Source organism: Mercenaria mercenaria, chromosome 18, assembly GCF_021730395.1.
Source record: "Mercenaria mercenaria strain notata chromosome 18, MADL_Memer_1, whole genome shotgun sequence".
Lineage (NCBI taxonomy): Eukaryota > Metazoa > Mollusca > Bivalvia > Venerida > Veneridae > Mercenaria > Mercenaria mercenaria.
In genome coordinates this window covers 39,049,838-39,070,010 of record NC_069378.1, presented here as the reverse complement: position 1 = coordinate 39,070,010, position 20,173 = coordinate 39,049,838, and the positions used below count along the sequence as shown (strand labels likewise).

Sequence of the window (20,173 nt, the reverse complement as noted above, 5' to 3'; positions counted from 1 at the left end):
GTATGCGGGAAATAGTACGCAGCATGTACGCGGCACATACACTTTTCACATGCAAATGAGCCTGCGGTGTACTACCCCTGCGGCGTACATGCTGTGTACTCCTGTGGCGTACATGCTGTGTACTCTTGGCCCGAGTCCTGCGGCGTACATGCTGTGTACTCCTGCTGCATACATGCTGTGTACTCTTGTGGCAAAACTGCTGTGATAATATAAATTCCTTACCTCACCAAGTTTCGTATGCAAATGCTGATCATTTGGACAGAAAAAAAAACAGAAAAAAGATAAATGACATGCATCAATAAGTATTTACCCTTACCAAAATAATGTAGATTGATGTTATCAAATAAATTAGTATGCTTTTCTTCATCCACTTTTCACTGAAATAAATCAATTTTTGTAGCATGTAATTTGGTATACATTTGAAGAAAATGGCGTAACTGCATCAAGGGGAAACAACTTTAATGCAACTAAATATAAGTGTTATGCTTTATTATAGACGAAGTGTGCGTAGTATGTATTTATTTTGATTAAAATCCATCAGAGAACAATCTAGGACTGGAATTATATAAGCATTTATACACTTTTATGTCTGTAAAAAGTAGCGCACCAAAAAATTTTGGATTGATTTTTTTCCAATGGGGCGAGCGCAATTAGCCAAAAACGTTCTGAAAATATACAAGCGGCAAATCCGATGAACAACTTTTTAATTTGGTGAGGCCTTAATGAGTTAACATAATGAGCATTAAAGCCTTTATAAAACATGATAGAATGGTGTTTTGCTTAAGAGTATTCAAATAACAGTGAGAGCTATTAATTCTTCTCATTCGGGCGCTGTTGAGGCATTATCTTGGTAATTATTTCATGTATTACAAAATGTAATGCAACGAAGTTCAAATAAGGCTTTTCAATTATCCAATTTAGAAAGCTCCAGGATTAATTCAAAATGAAAAAGAATATATTTTTACACTGCATGCAAGGTGCAGCTCAGAAATCACTAAGAATTAAGCTTCACAAATGAACATTGCAAATAGTTTGGCAAATTTTCATTGTTCAGAATACCGGTAATCTGAACTATTCTATGCTATTAAGGTAAAAGTTTACTCGGAAATCAAGTTCTTGCTTCCAAAAAAAAAAAAAATGTACAAATCCTTCCTGCATGAAGTGTACTTCAGACTTTTACCTAAAAGAATTCAAAGTATAAACACCAAAAGAAAATGAACAAGTCCCTCCCGCGTATATGAAGTTTACTTCAGACTTTAACTTATAAAAAAAAAACTAAGTATAAATGCCAAAAGAAATTGTACAAGTCTTTCCTGCGTATATGAAGTGTACTGCACAAATTTCAAAGTATCTGCGGTGTACATGCAGTGTACTATTTTCTTGTACAAGTCCCTCCTGCATACATGCAGTGTACTCCTTAAATTTTCAGAGTCTGTGCTGCGTACTTGAAGTGTACTAGTGACCTCCTGCGTACATGCTGTGTACTCGTCGAAATAGTATGCGGCATGTATGCGGCATGCGGTGTATGTAAAATGTACTCCTTTGGCGTACTACTGTGTTCGCGGCATATACACAGCAAATACGCAGCATGTACGCCACAGAGGCTTGCTTCTGTAAGGGCTATATCCTAGTGAAATCCTAAAAGTTTATACATGCATTGTCACAATAAAAGTTTTACATTGGTATAATACATCCTCTCTCAATTTAAGAATATCACAGCAAGATTTCACGGAATGCACGTTGTATTGTTAGATGATATAAACAAATAGAATACTTACATTAACCCCGACTCGTTTGGGCACTCTGTACACATGACCGCTGAGAAATGTCAGGCGTTCCTTCAAACGCTCTTCACGAGGTGTCAGTCGTTTGGCATCCTGGCCAGACACACTTCAGGTAAGTTTGCCATAAGTCGACCTCTGGCTGTTCCACGACGAAATGAACAACAGATTTGGATCGGCAAATACATGTACATGAATCGCGCTCTAGCAATCAACTGTTCATTTACCATGAAGACCGGGAAAAATCCATTTTATATATTGCATTTAAATTATATTTTTAGCTCACCTGTCACATAGTGACAAGGTGAGCTTTTGTGATCACCCTTCGTCCGTCATCAGTCCGTCCGTGTGTCCGTCAACAATTTCTTGTCTGCACGATAGTGGTTTCATTTATGATTTTATTTTAACAAAACTTGCACACAACTTGTATCACCATAAGATCTCGGTTCCTTTCTTGAACTGGCCAGATCCCATTATGGGTTCCAGAGTTATGGCCCCTGAAACGGCCAAAATCAGCTATTTTGACCTTGTTTGCACAATAGCAGCATTATTTATGATTTGATTTTTACTAAACTGGCACACAACTTGTATCACTATAAGATCTTGGTTCCTTTCTTGAACTGGCTAGATTCCATTATGGGTTCCAGAGTTATGGCCCCTGAAAGGGCCAGAATTAGCTATTTTGACCTTGTCTGCACAATAGCAGCTTCATTTTTGATTTGAATTTAATCAAACTTGCACAAAACTTGTGTTGCCATAAGATCTCAGTTCCTTTGTTGAACCGGCCAGATCCCTTAATGGGTTCCAGAGTTATGGCCCCTGAAAGGGCCAAAATTAGCTATTTTGACCTTGTCTGCACAAAAGCAACTTCATTTATGATTTGATTTTAACCAAACTTGCACACAACTTGTATCACCACAAGATCTGTGTTCCTGTCTTGAACTGGCCAGATTCCATCATGGGTTCCAGAGTTATGGCCCCTTAAAAGTCCAAAATTGGCTATTTTGGCTTTTGCAGCCATATAGAGACTTTTATGGTTTTATTTGATACAAACTTCCAAAATATCTTCAACAACAATAAATCTTGGATTCCATGATAAATCAGATCAAATCATAGGTTCCAGAGTTATTTTATATCTGATTACCTCCCCTGATTGTAGTCAAAATGGATTTATATTAGTAAGTACTTATAGGACTTATTTGAAATTTCATTATTTTCATTAGTTGGACTGATCCAATCAGGGTAGATAACTATGGACTGATTTAATGTCAAATTACCTCCCTTTATTTCAAATTAAACTGGGTATATATCCGTAAGTAATGAAGATACTGATCTGAAATTTCATTTATGTCAACAGATTTATTTGGCAGATCCTTCTTTTGTTCACTTACAATAATTTTCTTTTTAATTACTTCCCTTTTATGTTACTATAAATAGCTTATTTTTAGTAACTTTTTTATTATTGGCCGTAGGGAAAAGCCGAGACCACTTTTCTGTGATACAACATGGATGGTACCTCCAATTTTTAGGTGTATTTTGACATATCTATACTTTGTAAGAATTTTTTTTTCTTTTTTGGTTAAATTTCTTCCCTTTGTTGTTCCTGTCCTTTGGACTTTGATATTTTACTGAGGACCTTCTTGTCCTCAAGTGCAATGATAACAGGTGAGTGATATAGGGCCATCATGGCCCTCTTGTACTTTTAAATTCAGTTTTTCGGCCATTCTGTAGACAAGACGAAATATATATTGCGTCATCGAGAAACATTCGCATTGGCCCAGCACAGATTTGTACTGTCTGCTAAGCAGTTTGACGTAACATTTTTTGATGTTCATAAGAAATGAACGTCAGTTTTTTATAAGAAAAGATTAGGAAAAATGTAAATATAAAAATGTGCTACCCACCATCAAAGTCAGTGGCATTCAAGGTGTTAGCAAGCAATTGCCACAATGCCTGTTTATGTCCAGTCTTCATGAAATGTTGGTGCCCCTTGCTGTACAGTTCCGGGTGGGATTCTACAAACTCGAACACCACTTCTTCTTGATCTCCGTTCAGCTTGAGGGGTCGTCTTTTCTCCTTGGAAGGCACAGAAGGAAGATCATTGGGCGTGCCTCGCTTATCTTCGGTAACAGCCTCAGGTTCTTCTATCCTCTCTGGCTCCTCAGTAGAACTCCGGACGTCGGGAGTATCTCGCGTATCCCGAGTATCAATTTCCTGACTCTCCACAGGTTCTTCTATCATCTCTGGCTTATTCATTCCCTCTGAATCTACCGTATCTGCTACTTTAGCACTAGTTTTATAACATCGTTTTTTCCTAGGCGGCATACTGAAGCTTAAATGATGCTGTCTCGTCAACTTCCTAGAGCAAAATGACTGTATCTTTCCCGTCCTGCGCAGGCGCAACCACAATGCTTTTCCGTAGCTCAATGTAGTTGATCGTAATTTGTCGTAGTATATACGTAGTGTAACGTAGTAACTCGTGGTAAGACGTAGTGATACCCTAGTTAACCCTACCCGATTTACTCGTAGTTGAACGTAGTTGTTCGTACTTACACGTACTTCAATGTACTTAGACTTTCCATATTTCATCTTTTAAACCTAGTTCGAGCGTACTTCAACCTAGTTGACCGTAGTATTACTACGACAAACTACGTTTAAAATGAACTACGTGCGTGAACGTAAATGTGACCATTGCTTAAGTAAAGACTGTTTTGACTGACATTCAGACCACAGCTTAAAAGGATGCTTACCTGTGGTCAGTAGATGATCCATGTTGATTTTGGAGTAAATTAAAAAAAAAGGTTATATTGACCTTAAGACTGAAAACTTTTTCAAATCAGTAAGAAAGAATGCTTTACTTTTAGAGTTGTCAATCATAGGATGACTTCTTGTGGTCAGTATATAACTTCTGTTGTATTTAGGGGTAGTAGATCTAACGTCAAGGCCAGTGACCACAAGACTGAAAATGGTTTCCACTCAGTAACTTAAGAACACTTTGGCCTAATGCCTTTAAAATTTATAGGAGCATTTATGTACAGCATACTTGAGACTGAAAATTACACACCTAGCTACCATGGACAGGCCATCACTAGGGCATATGTGTTTAAAAAACAGCACTTGTTTTTCTGCCTTATCTCATTGTATCACTCTCACTCCTTCTTTTCCTCTCTCTACTGCCTTTATCTATATTAATCCTTCACACTTAGTATATTTTGGAAAAAACAGATGTATTATGTGATGGCCATCGGTCTGTCCGTCTCTCTGTTCACATAGGGAGCAAAAATATCAAATTTGACCCATATATATTTTGCCTGGAGCTAGTCAGGGTTTTGACTTTAAACTTGGCATGTAAGCAGGTGGCAGTAAGATGATGTGCAGAGTACATGAAACAGGTCTGCAGGTCAAAGTCATAACAAGGTAAAAATCTATCATATTTTGTGTCCAGAGCATAATTTGATAACTGTTTAAGCTTGGCAAATAGGTATGTGGCAATGTGCAGAGTGTATGAACTTGTTGAGTAGGTAAAAGGTCATGGTTATAAATGAGTTCAAATCTGTCCTTTATAATGTGTGTCCAGGGCACAACTTACAAAACTATTCAAGATTTTGACTAAAACTTGGAAGAAAGGTGGGTGATGAGTGTTTATAGGAGTGCAACAATCCACCCTCTCCACTCCCTAGCCCCAAGATTTTACTCTCTCCTTCTCTAATCTAGAACTTTAGTGGTATATTGCCCCACTTTGTAAAGCTCATTTCTGTTTCATTTTAGCTACATAAAGTCAGTGTTGTTGAAATGGCATCTTGTACTGTAATGGTTATATTATAGATGGCCACTGCAATGATTCAGAAAACCATGGACATTCCACAGCGTAAACTCAAGGCTTTGTTTGAAAAGTACATAGCATATAGAACAATTTTGGATTCTAAAGGTTTGTTCTTTCATATGTCTCACTTTTGTGTTGTGTTGCCGCTGTCTGTATCACCTTTAAGGGTTTTTTATGCATTTTTAGTAGGGATGGCAATGGATATTCGAACATTCAAATATGCGTTCATTAGTCGAATATTCGAATACTGTTTCACTATTCGAATATTCGGGGGGAAAAATAAGATCATGAAAAAAATCCAAATGAAAGTACCAAAATGTTCGTTTATCTAATTTGTCAAAACCTGCTTTCATTATAAATACTCGCAAAAATGGCTTCTGTCTTTGTCAGACGTGTCATTTTGTATATTAGCGTGCCAGGATTGCACATCGCTATGGAGACGAGCGTGTACACAGTAGTTAATACTGCTAATTGCTTTTAATTGGTGTAAATATGTTACAACTGGCCTTGTTTTCGATAGGTGCGAACTGCGTATAATTAAAAATCATTTGGATTTCAATCAAAGTGGATAAAAGATGTATTTGAGATTAAAGAAAAAAACGAAAAATGTAGAAACCAAGGCACATTTAATGCAGAATATTTATTTTTTTACGTAAATCAGATTTTCTAATTGATAAAACACCTAATTTGATTGAAAATATTACGCGAATCTAATGTGAAAATTCAAGCAATGTCTCCTGCCGTTTTGAAGTATGTCACGCAATCATCTGATAGGAAGTCGGCTACGTGTAATATGTTTGGAGAGAACCTTATTTACATGAGGGCTATATCCCAAAAAAAATAAAAACCTATGTAAATTATACTTAAACGAAGATAACAAATATTTTATATATCAAAAGATTAATAAGCGATGAGAACAATTTGTCAGTCTTAATTCGTCAATGTCTGAATAACTTCTGGTGTAAATGAAAATAGAATTAATGCACGTCACTAGGGTATGATAAACAGATAGTAAGATTTTGAGTTGACTTGTTGATCAGTTGATGACCGAATATTCGAATATTCGTTTGGAAGGTTGATCAAATATTCGAATACCAAAAATGATATTCGTTGCCATCCCTAACTTTTTGCTCACCTGAGCATTGTGGTGAGCTATTGTGAACACGCTGTGTCTGCTGTGCTTCTGTGCGTGTCTCCGTCGTCAACAATTGTGTTTAAAAGACATCTCCTCCAAAACTACTGAATGGATCTTGATGAAACTTGGCTGAATGTTCCTTGGATGGTTCTCTACCAAAGTTGTTCAATGGTTCCGCTTGAGTGCACATAGGGGCTGCCAGAGCTGAAAATAGAAAAATCTTCAAATGTCATCTCCCCCTAAACCGATGGTCTGATTTTAAAATACTTTCACATAAATGGTCCTTATGTCACCCTCTACCAAGATTGTTCAAAATATACCGATTCTTCACCATAACTCTACATTGCTTTTTGCAAGAATTATGGCCCCTTTTGGACTTAGAAAATCAGATTTCTTGGTTAAGTTTTATGTTTAGGTCAGCTTTTCTCCTAAACTATCAAAGATATTGCTTTAAAACTTACAACACTTATTCACCATCAAAAGCTGAGTCTGTACAGCAAGACACATAACTCTATAATGCTTTTTTCAAGAATTATGGCCCCTTTTGGACTTAGAAAATATCATAAAAACACATGTTTAGGTCAGCTTTTCTCATAAACTATCAAAGCTATTTCTTTAAAACTTGCAACACTTGTTCACCATCAAAAGCTAACTCCATCATGCTTTTTGCAAGAATTATGGTCCCTTTGGACTTATAAATTATCATAAAAAGACATGGGTAGGACAATATTTATATTATACAGAGACAAACAAATTAGATGCAGTGCTCTTGTTTTATTTTATTGCTGTCAGGGCTTTTTCCCCAAAAATTTTGAAGACACCCTAGCCTTTTGCACTTGTTCTTTAAATTGTGAAGTTTTACCATTTATAGATGGTAGATTATTTGGAGCCTATGCTGGCTTTTCAATGAAATTTCAGTGTAAAAAGCATGGTTCCTATGGCAATGAATATGACAAATGTAGCTTTCGGTAGAGAACTTAAAATGCTTGGCAATAGTCTAGTTTCAGATTTGTAACTTGTGGAAACGTCATTCTGTATTTTGCAGGTAAATCAGTAAAATTCAGTGATCAAGGTTCTTTTCCTCTCATTTGTATTAATTAACATATAATTGCACTTTGGACTTGACATGAAATACTACATAAAAATGTGAGATAACATCACATGGTCTATTTGTTAACGGATGTTTACTAGCCCACTAAAACATCCCTAGAAAATTCACAAACACAGAACTAGATGATTTATATTTACAGAAAGAGTTATAAGAGTGCTTACCGATGAGACTGCAGATTTGTGTCTTGACACCAGGGGAGAAATGGAACAGTACCTTCAAACAGTTGATAGCAAATTTAAAGACAGTATGAACAAATGGAAGGAAGAAATGAGCCAGTTAGATAATGAGAAATATGACTTGAATAAGAGAATTTACAATTTGTAAGTGTTTTATGTCCTAGTTATACCCGAATGTAGGACGTTTTGGCAAGTGGACGTTTTGGCCTAGGATGTTTTGGCCAAGCAAATCTCTGGGGTAGGATGTTTTGGCCAAAATTAAATTTTATGTCCATAACATGCAAAATATGGTCTGGATATTAATATGTTATAGTATACGGTAATGGATCATTTGGGTTGTTAGAAATCATTTTAAGAAAAAATAAGTCAACAAATTTTTGTGAAGATTTATTTCCAGTTGCTTTTATCACTGCAATTAATTAATTTATTACCACACTTGCATGTATTGATCAGACAGAAATTTTATTTTGTTTGTTGTTTCACTTGATGATTTCAATTGCTATAACATGAGTTGGTTTTATTATCAGTTTAATTTGTTCAATTATACTATAACATTCTTTAGAACAATCTCCAGACCATATTTTGCATGTTTTGGAGCCACAATTTATTTTTGGCCAAAACATCCTATCCAGAAAATTTGCCTAGCCAAAACATCCTAGGCCAAAACATATCCTAGGCCAAAACGTCTAGGCCAAAACGTCTGTGGCCAAAACGTCTGTTCACCGTTATACCCACAGATACAAAGTGTATGAGGGCTATATTGGAGTCACATTTTTCTGTCTGTTGATCTGTTTATAGCTCGACTATTCAAAGAATAGGTAGAGCTATTGGACTCACAAATGCGTCTGCGTTGGCGTCCTGATTTCATTAAGTTTTTGTATGTAAGCTGGTATCTCAGTAACCACTTATTGGAATGGATTGAAACTTCACATACTTATTCACTGTGATAAACTGACTTACAATGCACAGGTTCCATAGCTCTGTTTTGCTTTTTAGCTCACCTGAGCCAAAGGCTCCTGGTGAGCTATTGTGACCGCGCAATGTCCGTCGTCAGTTGTGCGTGTGCATCGTGTGTCCGTCAACATTTTCTAAAAAAATCTTCTTCTTGAAAAACCACTGGGCAGAATTACACCAAACTTCACAGGAATGATCCTTGGGTGGCCCCATTTCAAAATTTTTCAAAGAATTGAATTCCATGCAGAACTCTGGTTGCCATGGCAACCGAAAGGAAAAACTTTAAAAATCTTCTTGTCCAAAACCACAGGGCCTAGGGCTTTGATATCTAGTGTGTGGCATCATCTAGTGGTCCTCTACCAAAATTGTTCAAATTATCCCCCTAGGGTCAAATATGGCCCCGCCCCGGGGGTCACATGGTTTATATAGACTTATATAGGGAAAACTTTGAAAATCTTCTTGTACAAAACCACATGACCTAGGGCTTTGATATTTGGTATGTAGCATCATCTAGTGGTCCTCTACCAAACTTGTTCAAATTATCCCCCTAGGGTCAATATGGACCCGCCCCGGGGGTCACATGGTTTATATAGACTTATAAAGGGAAAACTTTGAAAATCTTCTTGTACAAAACCACATGGCCTAGGGCTTTGATATTTGGTATGTAGCATCATCTAATGGTCCTCTGCCAAAATTTTTAAAGTTATCCCCCTAGGATCACATATGGCCCCGCCCCGGGGGTCACATGATTTATATAGACTTATATAGGGAAAACTTTGAAAATCTTCTTGCACTAAACTATACGGCCTAGGGCTTTGATATTTGGTATGTAGCATCGTCTAGTGGTCCTCTACCAAAATTGTTCGAATTATCTTGCTAGGGTCAAATCTGGTCCCGCCCAGGGGGTCCCAAGTTTTACGTAGACTTATATATGAAAAAAAGTTTAAAAATCTTCTTGTCTGAAACCACAACACTCAGAACTTTGATATTTGGTTTGTAGCATTGTCTTATGGTCCTCAACCAAAATTGTTCAAATTGTACCCCTGGGGTGAAAAGAGGCCCTGCCCTGGGGGTCCTAAGTTTTATATAGACTTATATAGGAAAAAACGTTAAAAATCTTCTTGTCCAAAACCATACAACCTATGCTTTTGATATTTGGCATGATGCATTGTCTAGGAGTCCTCTACCAAAATTGTTCAAATTATGCCCCTGGGGTTAAAAGAGGCCCCGCCCTGGGGTCACTTAGTTACTATGTGAGTTATATAGGAAAAAATACTTAAAATATCATTTGATCCTATTTCCAAGGCTGTTTAATTATAATTACCTGATGACCCCAAGTAATATTATGTCACTTGACTGTGACCTTGACCTACTGACCTACTTTCTTGTTTTTTAAGATACAGCCTTGAAATTTTGATGACATACACAGTTTTGCACACCAATCGTAAAACTGAATTTCATTGACCATGAATATGACCTACTGACTTTCTTAATATTTTATCATCAGTTTGATCTTTGAAACATGTAGCTCATATTACTCAGGTGAGCGATCCAGGGTCATTATGACCCTCTTGTTTACAAAATTGTGGCCCTTTTACGACTTAGAAAGTTTTGGTTATGGTTTTATATGTAAGCTGGTATCTCAGTATCTACTTATGGGAATGGATTGAAACTTCACACACTTATTCACTGTGATGATCTGACATGCATTGCACAGGTTTCATAACTCTACTTTGCATTTTTACAAAATTATGCCCCTTTTTCGACTTTGAAATTTTGGTTAAGGTTTTGTATGTAAGCTGGTATCTCAGTATCCACTAATGGGAATGAGTTGAAATTTCACACAATTGCCCATTGTCATGTGCTGATATGCATTGTACAGGTTCCTTAACCCTGTGTTGCAATTTTACAAAATTATGCCCCTTTTTGGACTTCAATATTCATTCGATTGACAAGGTTGTTGAATAGTCGAGCATTGCTGTCCTCCGACAGCTCTTGTTCTTTTTAGCTTACCTGTCACAAAGTGACAAGGTGAGCTTTTGTGATCGCGCTGCGTCCGTGTGTGCGTGCGTGCGTAAACTTTTGCTTGTGACCACTCTAGAGGTCACATTTTTCGTGGGATCTTTATGAAAGTTGGTCAGAATGTTCATCTTGATGATATCTAGGTCAAGTTCAAAACTGGGTCAGTGCGGTCCAAAACTAGGTCAGTAGGTCTAAAAATTGAGAAACCTTGTGACCTCTCTAGAGGCCATATTTTTCAATGGATCTTCATGAAAATTGGTCAGAATGTTCATCTTGATGGTATCTAGATTAAGTTCGAAACTGGGTCACGTGTGGTCAAAAACTGGATCAGTAGGTCTAAAAATAGAAAAACATGACCTCTCTAGAGGCCATACTTTTCAATGGATCTTCATGAAAATTGGTCAGAATGTTCACCTTGATGATATCTAGGTCAAGTTTGAAACTGGGTCAGGTGCCATCTAAAACTAGGTCAAATAACAGAAAAACCTTGTGACCTCTCTTCAGGCCATATTTTTCATGGGATCTGTATGAAAGTTGGTCAGAATGTTCATCTTGATGATATCTAGGTCAAGTTTGAAATTGGGTCGACTGCGATCAAAAACTAGGTCAGTAGGTCTAAAAATAGAAAAACCTTTTGACCTCTCTAGAGGCCATATTTTTCAATGGATCTTCATGAAAATTGGTCAGAATGTTCATCTTGATGATATCTAGGTCAGGTTCGAAACTGGGTCACATGCGATCAAAAACTAGGTCAGTAGGTCTAAAAGTAGAAAAACCTTGTGACCTCTCTAGAGGCCATATTTTTCATGAGATCTTCATGAAAATTGGTGAGAACGTTCACCTTGATGATATCTAGTTCAAAGTTCAAGTTCAAAACTGGGTCACGTGCCTTCAAAAACTAGGTCAAATAATAGAAAAACCTTGTGACCTCTCTAGAGGCCATATTTTTCAATGGATCTTCATGAAAATTGGTCAGAATTTTTATCTTGCTGATATCTAGGTCAAGCTCAAAACTGGGTCACATGAGCTCAAAAACTAGGTCACAATGTCAAATAATAGAAAAAACAATGTCATACTCAGTTCAAAACTGGGTCATATGGGGACAGGTGAGCGATTCAGGACCATCATGGTCCTCTTGTTTCTTTTCGTATTCTTATCTGCTCCATATCCTTTCCGCAGCCTTAACGTATTAAAACGTATTAGCGTCTGATGGCCCTTTCATGCTTCTGTAGAAAGAACATTTATTACACGAAACTTATTTTGAAAATATTTCTGAAATGTCTAGGTTTGCAGCTCTCAAATATAGTTATATCTTACATCTGAGGCATATACTGACACTCTCAGACAACATCAAAAATGACAATTTGAGCGGTTTGATGAAGTTCCGAAATTATCAATGTACCCTTGATCCATTACGGACCCCTGTGGGATTTGTGTTTATCCAGAGCTCAAATACTTTTTCATAGATTAAAAGCTGACATGCTGTACTAAAGCCCAGGTAATTTCAGTTCGTGAAAAAGTGCTGAAAATTGGCTCCCCAATAGCAAAAAAAAAAAAAAAAAAAAATGAAGTCCACGCGCATACATTTAGACGGGGTGACCCCTGCGCGTGACCCCTGATTATCTACGAATCAAAATGCGGCTTTCGTTTTCAAGTTTAGCATTTCTACTTTCATTTTATTTTCTTCAGGAAATAGCTGAAGGTCAAGTGACGTCATTGTCTGTGTTGTCAAAAACATACATATACCTGGCGAGGTTGCATAAATATGTGCTGGCCATCCTAAGGATATCTACTTGTCCGCATTGAAGATTTTCATAAACTTGCATGAGTGATTAATTTTATCAAGATGATATGCAGAGAGTGCAACAGAGGTCAAGGTCACACATGCTGGTCATAGGTCAAATATCTTGACTTCATGTCTGCTCCGTATCTTCTAAACCACTTGAGAGATTTTCATAAAGCTGGCAAGAAATGTTTATCTGATCAAGAGGGCATGCAGAGCAAACACCGGCGGTCACTTAGTCTAGGGTCAAGCTCACACATCAGATGGTTTAACTTTGTGTCTGCTCTATATCTACTAAACCACTTAGTCTCTTGAAATTATTGCCCTTGAATTACTTAGAATTGTGAGATTGGCCATTTCAGCGATGTACTTTTTAGGAACAAAAGCAAGTTTATATAGAATGTTTGACAGTGATCACTTTTGTGGAGTTTGGCGTAAATCTGTCTAGTGGTGTTGGAGGAGTTGCATGGACAAACTTTGTGACTGACAGAAAATCACTAAATCAATGTCTACCCCACATTAATATTCCTCTAGCTTCTTAATAGTTCCTATTACTGAAATGAAAAAGGATGTGTGATTCACTTTGCATGATCGGTGTATATTTAACAACAGTTCAAGGCCTACAAGTGGTTTTTCACCAGATTTATCATGGTTCAGAGTTCAGACGATCAGGCATTGAACCATGAGGACATGCTCATTGAATTATTAATAAAATTCATTTATCCAAGTTATTACGAGCTGGATGTCATGTTGCAATGTTGGTCTGCACATCAACTGTTTTTTATCACAGAACTTACATAGCTTGACCATCTTTGTTTAACTGGCAATCAAATAGAGCCATGTTAGAATTACATTCTGGCACTCTTGTTTTCTTTTGAAATATTGCTTCCTGTTTCCCATTAGTATATTGACTTAAGCTCTTACATTAAACTTTAATATGATATTTTAGGTTCAGTGAAGTGTTAGTAGAGACTGGTGTTCTATTTGTACATCCATTATTGAGAGACAAAAATAAAGTTAGTAACATCACAAGAGCTGCTTCACAGATGCACAGAAGTCGAGTGAGAGACATTATCTTTAAAAAGAAGAAAAGGTGCAAGGTAAGATCTTGTTAGATATATCAGATCAATAAAACATTCTTTAGAAGGGGTGTGGGTGGGGGGGGAGGGGTGGCACAGTTGCCCTTATCCATCCATCCGAATTTGTGTCATTGATATCTCATATTTGACCCAGTCATCAAACCTCACAGGATTGTTATTCAGCACAGGAAGTTGTGCACCAGGGGTTTTAATTTGGATCCCACACAGCCAGACCAGAGTTATGACTCTTGACTTACAAAAATATACATAATAAGGGCCTAAGTTTGTGTCGCATTTATTTCAAAAAATGTTTGACCCAGTATTATGAAACATTACAGGAATATGATTCAGCATGTGAAGTTGTACACCTGGGGTTTTGATAGAGATATCACTCAGCCAGACCAGAGCTATGATTTAGTCAAAAACATTCATAAGAAGGCATATAAGTTTTGTTGCATATTTTATATCTCGAAAAGTATATGACCTAGGATCATGAAACATTACTGGAATATTTTCAGCATGCGAAGTTGTGCACCAGGATTTTGTTCTTGATTTCTTTTAGTCTCACCAGTGTTATGATATGATTGTCAAAAATATGCATAAATGGTTTAGTTTGCATGGCATGTATCTCAATTGAAGGATTTTTTTATTACTTAACAGAAATGTGCCCAATGATTTTATTATTTGTCACGCACATGACTCATGGATGTCAGTCAAAGTTCAAGGTCACTATTGAAGGTCAAGTCAAATTATTTCCACTCCATAACTTTTATGTGCAGTGATAGATTATCTTAGTACTGCACATAAATGTTCCACATGATGAGACAATCTATGCTTGTAGGTCAAGGTCACTATTGAAATTTAAGTAAAAATAGCTTTCGTTTTTAGCTCCTATATGCCTTGAAGCATTTTAGTCCCAACACTGTTTCCAACAACTACAAGGGACGTACACTAACAAAGTTATGGCTGGGGACATCAGTATTGCCACTACAATACTAGGTAACATTTTTATGTAAAGTTGTGCACCTTCTAATTCCTTTGGGATTTCACTCAGCTAGGCCAGAGGTATGGCCATTCACTTAGTGAAAATACACATAAAGATCTGAAAAGTTTGTGTTGCAAACAAAAAATAAAAAAATTCATTATGTTACGCTGCAGTAAAATGGAACTTTATATTCATTTATTGTGTGCATCTTAGTAATGTAACAAAATGTCTGACCACATTTTCATCTATGCACTGATAGATGTGTTGCAGGGAATATCACTTTCTGCGGACCTCCGTGATATTATGTCCAGTTATAGACAAATGACTTATGAGTCATAAAATAACACTTACTTTTTTAATCTCAACTTTTTTAGGAGTTTCTTGCATTACCAGAGGAACTGTTAGGTAGAGCTGTAACTTTAGGACAAGGTGATAACAAGTTATGGAAAAATAACAAGTTATGGACACAAAAAGGATTGGTAAGTTTATACTACAAATGTTCCTTGCTTCACCAGATGAGATGTTGGGTAGAGTTGTAACTTTAGGACAAGGTGATAACAAGTCCCTCGCAAATATATATATATATATTGATTTTGTCTGTTTTTGGCCTGTCATGCCCCATCACCCAATATGTTCCCCTCACCCATATCATTTCCCAGATTTCCACACACACACATATCCATCAAAACCACCCAAAAAAAATAATATATATAAATAGTTACTTGCCAACGACCCCCTAAATCCCTCATTTATCTCATTTATCTCATTTCCTTATTCTGTCTCTTGGGAGTATACCTTGGTTTCAGTTACTTGCTATTATAGGGGAATGCAACCCTGCAAGTTTCGGTCAGATTGCTTGAAGAAGACAAATATTGTATTTATTACATACATAAATAGCGTTTTCATTCCATTTCTCTGTTCATCCAGAGCCATGTCTAAGAGATGGTTTGAAGGATAACAAATTGCTTGAGGAACCCAAGAATTTATACTAAGATAATGTTTACTATGTTGGGTATTTCTTTGCAAAGGGCCCTTTTTATGCCCCCACTTTTGTGGGGGGGGGGGGGCATATAGATTTGCCCTTGTCCGTCCGTCCTTCCAAGAATGTTGTGTTGCGTGTAGCTCCAAAAGTATTTGACCTAGAGTCACAAAACTTTACAGGAATGTTGGTCAGCATGTGCAGTTGTGTACCTGGGGTTTGGCGTCCGGATTCATTCAGTCATGTAGGAGTTATGGCCCCTGACTTAGTTAAAAATTGGTCATTTTAATGTTGTGTCGCGCGTAGCTCCCAAAAGTATTTGACCTAGAGTCACCAAAGTTTACAGGAATGTTGGTCAGCATGTGCAGTTGTGCACCTGGGGTTTCGCGTCCGGATTCATTCAGTCATGTAGGAGTTATGGCCCCTGACTTAGTTAAAAATTGGTCATTTTAATGTTGTGTCGCGCGTAGCTCCCAAAAGTATTTGACCTAGAGTCACCAAAGTTTACAGGAATGTTGGTCAGCATGTGCAGTTGTGTACCTGGGGTTTCGCGTCCGGATTCATTCAGTCGTGTAGGAGTTATGGCCCAAGACTTAGTTAAAAAATGGTCATTTGAATGTTGTGTCACGTATAGCTCCGAAAGTATTTGACCTAGAGTCACCAAAGTTTAAAGGAATGTTGGTCAGCATGTGCAGTTGTGCACCTGGGGTTTCGCGTCCGGATTCATTCAGTATTGTAGGAGTTATGTTCCCTGACCTAGGAAAAAATTTGTGTCCTTTGTCATGTAGTGGGGGCATCTGTGTCCCATGGACACATTTCTAGTTTTTATTGTAGATTTGTATGTTTGCAAATGAAACTTATTTTCATAAACTTTTTTTGTACTTGTAGCAACAGTCACCTAATGTAACAGCAGCAAATGTTGTGTCACCACATATGTTGGCCTATGAAATCAACAAGTCCAGAATAGATGCTTCCAGGTAATATAAAAAATTTACAGAGTTGTGTGTGTATAAAACGTAGTAATATTTAAGTTATTACTATGTTTTCAGGTAATGATATGTAAGGTACCTTGTCCTGTCTGTAACTTGGCTTTTTGCTGATTCTAGGCCTGTACAAATGGGTACAAATGAGGAAAGTCTGTTGGTAAAGGTTTTTATATGCTCTTCTAAGAAAATGAAACTAAGTAAATTTTAGTTAATAACAAATTTAATGGGGATTAACGACTTTGTATTGCCTGCTAATTTTCTTTCACTTTATCTATAGTTATTATGTCTCCCCGGGGATACATATTGCTTTTGGCATGTCCGTCAGGCAGAGCGGTCTTCTGTCACACTTCATTTCAAATCAATAACTGGAGAACCATTTGACCTAGAACCTTCGAACTTCATAGGGTGGGAGGATTTAAGGAGTAGACCACCCCCATTGTTTACATCAAAGGTCAAGTTCACAGGGGCCTGAACATGGAAAACCATTTCCAATCAATATTTTGAGAACGACTTGATCCAGAATGTTGAAACTTCATAGGATGATCGGAAATGAAGGTAGATGACCCCTATTGATTTTTGGGTCACTTGGTCAATGGTCAAGATTACAGGGACCAGAACATGGAAAACGGTTTCTGATCAATAACTTGAAAACCATTTGACCCAGAACCTTCAAACTTCATAGGAAGAACTTTTATACCTCACTTTATTAAAGTTTAAGTTTTAGATTTGAGTTGAGACCTTACCTAAGGTTTACTTTTAGATTTGAGTTTAGAACTAATTTTAGACTCGAGTTTATACCTAATTTAAGTTTAGGTGAGGATTTGAGTTTATACCTAACTTTAGTGCTTAGTGCAGAAAGATGAGAAATCTTTTATACCTCACTTAAAGTTTAAGTTTTAGATTTGAGTTGAGACCTTACCTAAGGTTTACTTTTAGATTTGAGTTTAGACCCGACATACAGAGTAGATGACCCTTATTGTGTTTTTGGGTCACTTGATCAAAGGTCAAGGTAACAGGTTTTGACATGGAAACATGGAAAACTGTTTCCATTCCATAACTTGAGAACCACTTGGCCAAGAACGTTGAAACTTTGTGGGACGATTGGACATGCCAAGTAGATGATCCCTATTGCAGCCAACCATTTGTGCCTCTTTGATTTTTGCTCCTATCCCCAATTGACTTCTTGCCTATTACGGTACTACTGTGCATTGGAGGAGACATGCGCTTTTGTACAAAAGCATCTTCTAGTTTCCTCCATGTTATGAATAATACTAATTTTACCTTACAGGACTTTACTTGAAAGAAGACACAGATATGCACTAAGCAAGACCGAGAGCTTTAATATTAGTCAACAGAAGAATGTCCAGTTTATCAGAGATATTCCTCATCATGAAATGGAATTCAAACGTGTTGTTGGGATTAATTTATGAAACCCATTTTTTTAACACATTTTGATTAAAACTATGTGACTGACTGTGATGACTGTTATGTTTATTGCAATAGTAATTAAATCGTAGAATCATTTGTGCAAATATTTTTCTCTGGAAAGGGACATGCTATGTTGCCTTCAGTGAATAATGTCTCCTAATGTTGCCATCAGTCTGTCTTGCCATTTTTCTATTCATCCATATTAAATTTTAGCATGTTGGTACTTAATCTCCAGACACCCTGGCAATATTTCATTGAAACTTTGTAGGAGTGATAGGTGAAAAGCCTTGTGAAGGTTTTTTTTAATTAAATTTTGTTTGGACTACTATATAGTGGATTTTTTTATGTTGCTGTAAAAGTTTACAGATTTGGAGGAAAAAACTTTTTTATATATTCATGTTGGCAAGTAAAAAAATTTAACACTACTTACATAGGAGTGAGCTAGTCGGTTGTCTGTCAGTCCGTTGGTTTTCAGGGTTTCCAGACAATAACTCATGAAAGGCTTGACAGATTTAAATAATTTTTGGTACATCATAAAATACAGGTCAAGTTCAACTTTGCTGACAAACCACCAATTTTTTTTACATAGTTATGGCCCCTGTCCAATTTGAAATCCATCCATCGATGACATAAATTTTGCAAAATACATGGTTTACAGACAATAACTCATGAAAGGCTGGATAGATTTATATTTTGGTACACAGGTGTAACATCATCAAGTTCGACTTTGCCTACAATAGGAGCCTTGAATTCCCTACCACTTGAGGATGCTTCCAGTTGAATGTGAATGAATTCCATCAAGTAGTTGTGGAGAAGACAGTAAATCCTAATTATTCCTCAAACCTTGCCACATGACTAAAATGGTAGTCGGTGCTAATTTGTACGTTTGGAATTCCTAATACAACATGATACTTCCAGAAATTCTATGTACTTATAGTTTGTACAGGAGTTGTTCGAACAGCATGCTGACATACTGATAGACAACAACACGACATGATCCCAGTAGTTCATCTTCAGAAACAAAATGAGCGCAAGAATCTATACATTTCATAGAAGTATTTTACTTTTTGTCAAGAACTTGTGAACTCATGACACTCTGCTTGGTGCTGCACTGGTAAAATTGGCTTCTGTTCTGTGTGGTAAAGGGTTAAAGATGTAAAATTTGTATTGAAAAGAACTAAATTAAACAAGAAAATTGCCTTTGGTTGCCACATTTGTATGTACCCAGCAAACACCTGACATCGAAACAACATTGGATTTTGGTCGCGACGTCGGCCTAAATACAACGTCTGTTCAACGTCATATTCACGACGTCTAGTAGACGTCAGATTTAGATGTCTATACGATGTTGGATTCTGGTCAGACTGGAAGAGAGTGCAATGCTGTTCTTTGTTAAACAACGTTTTGGTGTAGAATTATTATTATAGTGTTGAAATAATTGCTTGTTTTCACAAAGTCCTGAAAATGCGTGTAAAACTAATAAGTATTTTTTTCATTTGGATATTAAAAATCATAACAGTTTTGTTAAACCTATATTAAAGACTGTCTACTTTCAGAATTAAACTACTAATTAATAATAATGATAAGAAATTTTGTACAGGAAATCAACATACATTGAACATGTATGAATTATTAGACTCATAAAATTTTATAACCCAGGGTCTTATCTACACATGTTGTCTATTAGTTACGCGTTCTCCAGATACGCCGGCTTTGGTTTACACAATATTCCTATAATTTGATACACTGGAGAAGTTGGATAGAGCCAGTTTACAAACACTTTACACAAAGGGATCTGCAATGTGAGTAAATTACTTTAAAACTGACTTATTTTAATGACTGCTGATTTTTAAAAAAAAAACATTTGACTTTATTGGAATTGCATTTTACCAATGTTTGTAAACTTTTTGTGAGGTCAGGGAAGATATCTA

The 20,173-nt window shown here is 36.8% G+C and overlaps 1 protein-coding gene across 2 annotated transcripts in view; it reads left to right on the top strand.

Moving 5' to 3' along the window:
- Positions 1–18,338, top strand: part of LOC128550706 (restin homolog) — a 252,571-nt gene extending 234,233 nt beyond the window's left edge. Inside the window, exons 26-31 of one of the 2 annotated variants that reach the window (XM_053530279.1) lie at positions 5,607–5,709; positions 7,990–8,170; positions 13,735–13,885; positions 15,224–15,328; positions 16,717–16,805; positions 18,103–18,338. In XM_053530279.1, coding sequence (XP_053386254.1) covers positions 5,607–5,709; positions 7,990–8,170; positions 13,735–13,885; positions 15,224–15,328; positions 16,717–16,805; positions 18,103–18,244 — 771 coding nt within the window. In that variant the 3' untranslated portion in view covers positions 18,245–18,338. Of the gene's footprint in view, positions 1–5,549; positions 5,710–7,989; positions 8,171–13,734; positions 13,886–15,223; positions 15,329–16,716; positions 16,806–18,102 lie in introns of those variants that run through there. The other variant, XM_053530280.1, reaches the window with a different exon arrangement.
- Positions 18,339–20,173: the final 1,835 nt, after the last annotated feature.